At 38.0% G+C, this 9,513-nt stretch overlaps 1 protein-coding gene across 5 annotated transcripts in view; it reads left to right on the top strand.

The window, feature by feature from the left end:
* Nucleotides 1-9,513, top strand: part of LOC135100729 (protein dopey-1 homolog) — a 30,539-nt gene continuing 21,026 nt past the window's right edge. For 2 of the 5 annotated variants that reach the window (XM_064003927.1, XM_064003925.1), the window contains exons 1-9: nt 7-155; nt 3,644-3,721; nt 4,221-4,368; nt 4,598-4,784; nt 5,076-5,241; nt 5,501-5,690; nt 5,978-6,153; nt 6,583-6,885; nt 7,445-9,275. In XM_064003927.1, coding sequence (XP_063859997.1) covers nt 3,651-3,721; nt 4,221-4,368; nt 4,598-4,784; nt 5,076-5,241; nt 5,501-5,690; nt 5,978-6,153; nt 6,583-6,885; nt 7,445-9,275 — 3,072 coding nt within the window. In that variant the 5' untranslated portion in view covers nt 7-155; nt 3,644-3,650. Of the gene's footprint in view, nt 156-268; nt 427-3,643; nt 3,722-4,220; nt 4,369-4,597; nt 4,785-5,075; nt 5,242-5,500; nt 5,691-5,977; nt 6,154-6,582; nt 6,886-7,444; nt 9,276-9,513 lie in introns of those variants that run through there. The other 3 variants (XM_064003926.1, XM_064003928.1, XM_064003929.1) reach the window with 3 other exon arrangements.

Genomic DNA, 9,513 nt, shown 5'->3' with positions numbered 1-9,513 from the left:
AACATTCTGTAATGCATATAATTCTTGGTGTGGTGCTACGTCACGGCCAGCTGTGGTGCAGCACCCACAACTGCACAGGTGTAAACACAAGGATGAGGCCTGTCACTCTCCGGCAGGCTCCTCGCGTTTTCTTATGCCTCTTGTAGGACTGCCAGGTATCTGCTCAGCCGAGTGTTTCATTAAGTGGAGTACTGTTTGTGTGTAATGTACGTAGTGTGGTGGAATGCACCTAGCTGCGTCACGGTAAGATAAAGGGGGGTGACTGTTTGACACAAGAGTGGTGGTGGTGGTGCTGTGGTCTCGTGCTCACTGGGCCGCGGCCACACCGAGTGAGGGGGGTAGGGACTTATATCCTGCATTTGTACGTCTTGCATCATAGGCTGTCCCTTGTGCTGTACCTCACACTTTTCCATATGCAACAGGCAAGTGCTTATAAGTTTCATTCTGTTATATTTAGGTTATTTATTTATTTATTTATTTATTTATTTGTTTATTTATTTTTATTTATTTATTTTAAACTAATCGGCCAGTCACAGAACCTCAGGGTCATTCTTATTCGTTCACTGCTTGACTTGAGTTGCATTCTGGTGTGTGGACTGTGAAATTCTATCAGCACTCACACAATAGTTCAGGATATGTTAGTTTTCTGTTATCCTGCCTTTGTAGTTTACAGTAATATTACTACCACAAATAAACAGTAAGCTGCATAGAATGGAATGCATTACTGAACTCTATAACATATCTCTGTCCTTTAATATTTTTTATGGCTCTTAAAGTGTAGTCATGTGATCTTAGAACAGGAGTCTTGTTAGAAGTGTCACATGTAGATTATCATCTTTTAACTGCACATAATGAAGTAAAAGCAACTGAAAGTGGTAGAAGGAAGGATAATAATGGAAAGGCCTGACTATAAATAGTGAGAAAACGAAAATTGTACTCTAAGGCCAGATAATGGCAGTGTTAAATTGTTTTTTTTATAATAATCTGTGTTGTCTTGGAAATTGTGAATTTCTAAGTTAGTGTGAGTGTAGGGAAAGAATGTATTGAGAGGATAATTGGCAGTAAAGGGTAGAATATTGTACTGTAGTATTTGTCTTGGAGGTAGTTTTCATTAGTTTTCCCTGAAAATCTTCCCAGCTACAATATAGTGCCTATTTTCAATCATTAGTGGATTGTGTGATGAAAATATACTCTTTCTTTGTGTTTTTATGTTTTAGTAATGATATTGCATTAAAAACAGAGAAATTAATGATAACATCAGAAGAGAATTGAGAAGATTGTTCACTGGGGTCATCTCAACCTCAAGATTAGTTGACAACATTATTTTAATAGAGCAATGGGAGCAATAGAGCCATTCCCCTTGTTATGATTAGGACATAAGATTAAAAAGCTACTCTATGAAGAGAAGATTGCTATGAGTTGACTTAATCATGTGACGCTACACATTTAAATTTCTCTCCACACACTCCAATACCGAGGCTCATAGACAATACTTTTCCTCCTGAGTAATCCATCACTGGAACTCACTTCCTACTGTAGTAGTTGATGCTCTGTCCCAGTTTTTTTATTTTATTTTTTTCTCTCTCTCTCCAAATCTAGACCCAGTTCCTAGACAGTACTCTGCTCACTGTCTACCCACATATTCACATAATTTGTAATTACAAATTTTCCTAGGGCTACTTCAGTGCTTTGCTACATCTGGTTCAAAATATTAGTCTCTTGTACCAGCTACAAGTAGATACACATTCTACATGTGATTGTCTAAGCATATAGTTATTGGGCCAGTGCCCTGCCGTGGTGATAACTTTGCATTGCCTGGCCGGCCTTTAGCTCCACCAGGTGAGGATATGATGTTTGGTTAGACTTACTTTTGAAAAACCCTTCACTGTGCTGAAAGTACAGCATGGCAGTTTCATTGAGATGCACTGCCAAGAGACTGATGATTGCAGTTGATATGACTTTGATAAGAATCCAGGGGAATGATATTCCTGGTTAGTTTATGAGATTATAATGTTTTGTTAGATTTTAGTATTGAAAACTTATTTCCACATCCCCCTTCCCATATCTCTCCTTTCCCATTAGGTGATCACATTTGTTGTGGAAATGTGTTATGGGCAAAACAGTGCATTTCTGAAAGTTTTAAATATGACCATCATTCTTAACACATAGAGATACATGGGAAACTGTATTTTTTCCATGGTTTCCATGAAATACAAGTTAAAGATACTAAATCAGCAGAATATGGATCTTAACAGCACAGCTCTAAAGGGAAAGTCTAAAAAGATGGGTTAAGTTCACACACACACACACACACACACACACACACACACACACACACACACACACACACACACACACACACACACACACACACACACACACACACACATCTTTACTTGTGACAGAGTTACTGGTACATTGTGGAAAATTGATTGTAAGTTATGTTCTGGAAAAGCAATTTGGAGCTGTTTATTGCATGAATATTGCAGAGGCTTATGAGAGGCTTATGCTAATTATCATAATATTGTGCACATGCCTGCATTGTCTTGTCCCACTAGGAATACAAAAGTTATAGTTAAATAAATGCATTTAACCCTAATGTATTGAAATATTTATATTCAGTGTTGTTCTGAATCATAAAGCATTTCCAATATAGAAAGAGCAGAGCTGATTTTTCCCTGTGATATCTAATCCAAGAAATAAACTAGAATTAGCCATTTTATTCAATAATATAGAAGCTTAGGTACCTAACAACTACAGAGGATAAGCTTCAGTTAATGCTATTTCTCTGTACTGATACTGTTTGTAAAAAACTGTCCTAAGTGAATGGCTGCAAGAGAAGTTTCCATTTAATCCTGTTGTTGAATTCCCTCCTTGCATGCTCTAATCTTCTTAACCTCCCGTTGTCCCCTTCCCTTACATGTGCCTCCCATTTCTACCATCCTCATGCACCCATTATATTCACAATACCCTGTGTATTTGATGCCATTCCTCCCATGTTTTTTTTTTTTTTTTCTCCATTGGACAATCAACTTCCTTATTTTCTTTTACCTTTACTTGAAGATTAACTTTTATTTGACCATACATATATACATAAGTGCATGTTTTTTTTTTTTTTTAATTAATTAATTTCTCTCTCTCTCTCTCTCTCTCTCTCTCTCTCTCTCTCTCTCTCTCTCTCTCTCTCTCTCTCTCTCTCTCTCTCTCTCTCTCTCTCTCTCTCCTGAGATAACTTTTCTATTTTCACTGGATCTCAGGTGATTGCATTCTTTCTTCATCTCTTGGGATTTTGGACTTTTTTGCATAACTAATATTATATGAGCTGCACTTAACATTTTGGCTTGAAAATAAACTTGAACTGACTGGCTTGCTGCTTTGTGTTCCTGCAAATGTGATATTATGTATAAGTGATGCAGAAGCCTGGAGAAATGCTATGCTATGCAATACTATATTTATGTTGGTTGTGGCATGTGTAGCTCAGCCAGATGCTATCATGCTGTTGTATATATTCAGTGTTTGCATGTTCATGTAGTAACTAAGAGTATGGTTTTGCTTTATAATAAGGCTGCTAAGCTGTGTCATCAATATGAAGTATGTTGGTGCTGAAACATTGTAATAATGCCAATAACCTCTTGTCATTTAGGCAGTGCATGATGACCTCACCCTCACATTCAAACTTCGGAGTATCAAGGAAGTCAAAGCTTAAGTTAACAGCAGAGGGGTAAGCTTGATATATATGAAATATTAATTTATGGTTGCATTAAGAAGAAATCCTTGTCATCACAGCTTACTTTCTTCAACAGTCATGGGTAATTCTTTGATACATAGGTTTCCATTGTTGAATGAATCTAGATTCTTAGATCTACTTTCCTGTGTTGTACATACAATAATTGAGCTTTCTAAATTTGTAGCTATGATGATTTCTTTTCCTGTTTTTGTAAGGTTAGCAAGCATATTAGACAAGTTTAGAGTTCTTATGAATATTATAGTAAAGAATCTTTTAACAATATAAAGTGTTCATATAAATATGTACTTATTTCTATCAGGTAATAGTATTTTCACTTATAAAATCTTGATCATAATAATGTGAAATTATCTTGATACAAAAAAGCACATGTTTATTACATTATTATTATTTATATACACTATATCTGTCACTTCACATAAAAATCACCAACCTAATGTTTCTTGGATGTGATTTTTACATGGTATGGTTTTAGCATGAGTGGACTCAGCTTAGAAGAATATGACCTGCTTGGTGACTCCAAGTACCGAGCCTACGTGGCTGCGGTGGACAAAACTTTGCGCAACTTTGAAAATACCAGTGAATGGGCCGACCTTATATCCACACTGGGAAAACTCAACAAGGTAAATCAAGTTGAAAATCTTTGTTATTTGATGTAAAGATAGTTAATATGGCAGTGAATGTTGATGTCATATCCTTTTCTACTAAAGATGTTAGATGCAGTTGTGTGAAAGATAGTTAATATGGCAGTGAATGTTGATGTCATATCCTTTTCTACTAAAGATGTTAGATGCAGTTGTGTGGTTCCTCTTTATTGTCCACTGAGTCAGTAGTTTTATGTGTTTTTCTCAGGTTCTGTTGTCTCACATGAAGTATCCTGTTGTGCCAAGACGCATCACGATCAGTAAGCGCTTGGCCCAATGTATGCACCCTGCTCTACCATCAGGGGTGCACCTGAAAGCCCTTGAAACATATGATATAATCTTCAAGTGCATGGGAACCAACAGACTCTCCCAGGAACTCTTCATATACAGTGCAGGTAGGCTATCACCTTTTTCCATGAGCAATTTTTCAAAGCCTGATATTTATATGACATTCTTTAGTCTGCAGGAAGAGGTATTTGGGTAAAGATTAATTAAGTAATCACTGATGATGATTTGAAATGTGATAATATGTTTGATACTTGTGTTATTTGGAAGAATAAGGGCATGAATTACCATGATCAAGGAATAATGCTTACTTGTTTCTATGAGATTTATTGGATGTGACAGAAATTCCTAATTCCTGGAAAGTAAATTGACATTGAACATTGCTTTTGTCTTCTTTGCAGGATTATTTCCTCTCTTCAGCAGTGCTGCCATGAATGTACGATCTGCCTTGCTGACTGTTTATGAGACACACTTTGTTCCTCTTGGTCCACGTCTCAGGCCAGGACTCAATGGCTTTCTTTCTGGGATCTTGGCTGGACTGGAAGAAGGGTCAGACCACCTGGAGAGGTATGTTTTTCCATAAAAATCCATGCTTTTGGCATAATTGCTGCTGAGTTCCCTTGGGGAACATAACAGGTTATATTATGTCTCAGCTCAATATCTTTCCCAGTTGATCTCTTTTGGGATGATTGGCAGGTGCTCCAAAAAACCTGACTTTCTTTGAATCCCTATGTGGCATTAGGAGCAGGCATCATGTAAACAAATAGATGGTTGGAAGTAATCATTGTCCATTAACAGATAAATATGATATCCTCTAATTCCTCAGAACTTCCCAGCTGCTGTCTCGTGTGGCTGAAGGTGTAGGTCAAGCAGAGTTCTTTGGCTGCCTATGGGACTGTGTGTGGGGCAACTCTGGGGTGCGTCTCCCTGGTATCACTCACATCATGTCCTGTTATAATAGAAAACTTTCAACTGAAGATCAACTTTACATCCTTGGCACAAATATTGATGTTATGGTGAGTTCAATAATTTTTCATCATCATTTCAAAAGTTGGGTTTTCTGTTTGCATCAGTGAGCCTTTGTCTCTGTGGGGATAGCTCATCATACTACATGGTTGTTGACAACTTGTATTTCATAGCTCATGTTCTCTCACTTTTTCTTTAATTCCATGTCTTCGCTAGTTTTGGCTAATCCTTTTGGCTCTTCTTTGATGACGAGCATCTCGTTGGGCCTTTTTTATACAAATTTTATTGCCCTTGGCCAGTGTCCCTCTTACATAAAATCTTTTTTTATTTTGTGCAGGTTGCAGCATTATGTCAGGCCATGGAGGACAGTAATGTCATGGTGCAGAGAGCAGCACTTGACTTGACACTGGCTGCATTGCCCATGCATAACACACAGCTGCTGCGTCCAGATTTAGTCAGAATTGTTACCTCTGCTATCTTAGTCCTGCTAAGGAGAGACATGTCCCTCAACAGGTAAGTGCTACTGTAATTACAGTTACAATTTTGAAAAAAAAAAAAAAAAGACATTACTGAATGATGCTGCTATTCTCATGCAAAATATGACATGAATGTCACATTAGCACATTTTTCAGTACCCTTTGCTCACAGTATACAATAAGAGGTTTGTGGCCTGAACCATTATGCAGTGATTATTTAGAAGAGCCTCCCTTCACATAGAAATTTTTCCACACTGAATAGAAAGTACTTGTAGTCAGTGTCAGGGTGGTTTAACTCTACTCTGTGATGTATGTCCAGCAATTTCTCTCTCTCTCTCTCTCTCTCTCTCTCTCTCTCTCTCTCTCTCTCTCTCTCTCTCTCTCTCTCTCTCTCTCTCTCTCTCTCTCTCTCTCTCTCTCTCTCTCTCTCTCTCTCGATTATTAATGTTTGCTTGTTATTCCACAGACGTTTGTATGCCTGGCTGCTGGGCTCTGAGATAAATCTCACCCTGCTCTCCTCTGAACACCCAATCATGAAGCGTCTCAACAGTGCTGTCAGTGACTCATCTGTTGATGATGGAGTGGAAGTAAATGCCTATTTTGAAAGTTTTTCAAGACCACTCTTAGTTGAGGGTATTGTTGCCTGCTTGAGGACTAGTCAAGGAAAAAATCCCCCAGACCTGAGGCCGTACAGACTCATTGTTTCACTGTTGGACAAACCAGAAATTGGTCCATACATCTTGGACAACATATTTTTGGATCTACTCAGGTAAAAAAAAAAAAAAGAAAAAGAAAAAGAAAAAGAAAAGAAAAAAAAAGTGGAAATAATTTTTCTTTACTCTCAAGTGAAGTAGATATTTATTTATTAGAAAGTTAGGTGGTTTTTATGAACAGCTAAACAAAAATTTTGTGATTTATGATAGAAAGCATGAGGTTCTATGCTTGAGTTCCTAGAATACTGTTGAAAGTGAAAAATACTGACCATTTCTAATAGATTTTTATTTATTGAATTCTATTGTATTTTTTCATATTTATTATTTTCTATATTTTTTGTAAATTAAATGGTCATTTTTTCTTGGTGGCATCCTAAGAAGACAGTCATACCTGTCCAACCTTTAATAAAACAAAATTTGCAAAGTACTAGGGTTAAGCATTGGTACAGCTGGTGTTGCCATGAGATCTAATGTTACTTACTGTGCTCTGAGCAGCCATAAAACCATCATACATGGATTAGTTGTACCTTCCTTTATAACATTCAGGTTCCACTATATACATATTCTATAGCTATTGTGACGGGCTTTACATAATGCAAATACTCTAATTTTCAGATGTTTGTATCACACTTGCCAAGTTTTAAAGAAAACAAGTGAACCAGTATCTGAGCCCAGTAGCAGGAGACAGAGTGTGACAGAAAAGCAAAGTCCTTCATTGCCTCAGTCACCAGATGGCACCACCAAGCCTCCAGGTGATGGCAGTCGAGGTTATCATGAAATAACAAAAACAGCAACCCTTGTGTTTAATGCCTTGCAACCATCATATCCTTGGATGCACCTAACTGATCTTCTAAGACAAACTTGTTTACTCAGGAAAGCCTCTGGCAATATTATAAAAGATAGAGGGAACTTTGCAGTATTAGTGGAAAATGTTGGTGACCCAGAGACAAGCGTGTGTGAAGTATGCACTCTTCTGCAGCACCTGCTTAGTTCACTTCCTCTGGATACACAGCAGCAAACCCAGGCTTCACGGCTGCCAGAGGTGCTGTCCACGGTAACTACCCTCCTAACAGATCATCTGATGGTTCTGGATGCTCGGGAATTGTTGGCGGGACTCACTCTCTGTCAAGCCATTGTACATAAGTTAATTCCTTCTGTTACTCTACCCCCATCAAATTCTTTTTCACGTCCAGATTCAAGAACAAGTATTGCGACATTTGCTTCTCTGCAACTCAAGGCCTTGTCTCAAGTAAGCCCTGTGATGCGGCCTGTGTCAGTGCCAGAAACTGCAGCCAGAGAGAGTCCACCTACAGAGTGTGGAATAGTTCAGATTGGCATTGAAGCAAATGAGGATGATACTAATCCAAATGAACAAAGCTCAAGTAGTTCAGTGGTTGATGGAAGCTGTAATGTAAGTGAAATTTTGGAAGTGGAAGCTGAAACATCATTCATCTCTAGTCCAAATAATATTGTTGATGACTGTCAAACAAAGCTAATAGAGGCAAAAAGCAATTCTGAAAACAATGAACAGTCAGTTGAAAGTGAAACCTGTACTGAAAAAACAGATGACATATTTGAATGCAGTGAAATACAAAGCTTAAATGATAAAGGTGAGAGTGGGTCAGACATAGAGGTGGAAATGTCTATGGCCACAAAGAGAGAAACTGAAAGCATCACTGAAGCATCTCTTCCACCACAATTGTTTAATCATGAAGGTAGTGAGGATGAATTTGAAAGTGCACCTCAGAGCCCAAATCAATGCAAGTTTTCCCCAATACACAGTTATGTAAAGGATTTTGAGCGATTTTTTCTGGAATTCATTCAGAAAAGGCTAATATCAAGTGACTCATCTCTCACTGATTTTCAAAATGCCCTATACAGAGGTGAAGTTTTAGGTGCAGACAGTCTTTTAGAACTCAAATCTATGCTGAATGAATGTTTATTGTGCTGTGAGACTAATGAAAAAACCAAAGCTGAGAAAAAGCTATGTCTCTCTTCACCTGGGAGTTCCCCTTCATTTATTCATAGCCAGCATCATAAGAAAAAGAGCAAGAATGACGACCTCCAGTCAGTCATTCACTTCAGTCCTGAGTCGAGTGAACAGCTGGAAGTATTTCAGGTGTCATGCAGCCTCCTGGTGGATCTTTCCTCTCTGCCCACCACACTTGATGTTGTCCCTGCCCGTCCAAGCATAAGCATTCCTCAGTGGCTCTTTAGTTTGCTGGCGTGTGTCATATGTGGCCAACAGGTTTCTCCACAATTCTCCTTAGCATCAATATCAACTCTTTTGGAGCTGGTGATGCTGGCACAGTCTGAACTCTCTGTGTGGAGAAGAGCATTCATACAGGACACAGGAACAGAGGCAGGGGTTGTCACTGTCAACATAACACCCCTTCTTCTTCCGACACATACTCATGTTCTTCTCCATCATACATCAGTGTATCAGGTATGTATCTGCTCCCATATTTTTGTGTTGCTAAAGAAATTTACATAAACAGAGTTACTTATTTATTTACTTATGATTTATTAGCCTTTTATTTTTCAAGAGGTATTGTTAAGAAGAAAGATCATATGTAAAAGTTAGTAATGAGTTTCATAATATTTGTAAAATTGGAAGACTTAAGGTAAATGTGAGAAAATAGTGTCTGTTTTTAAGGAGGAAAAGATTAAAAATAATTTACAAT

This window comes from Scylla paramamosain, chromosome 5 (genome assembly GCF_035594125.1).
Source record: "Scylla paramamosain isolate STU-SP2022 chromosome 5, ASM3559412v1, whole genome shotgun sequence".
Classification (NCBI taxonomy): domain Eukaryota; kingdom Metazoa; phylum Arthropoda; class Malacostraca; order Decapoda; family Portunidae; genus Scylla; species Scylla paramamosain.
The sequence above is the reverse complement of the archived record's forward strand: the minus strand, read 5'-3'. Positions and strand labels throughout refer to the sequence as shown.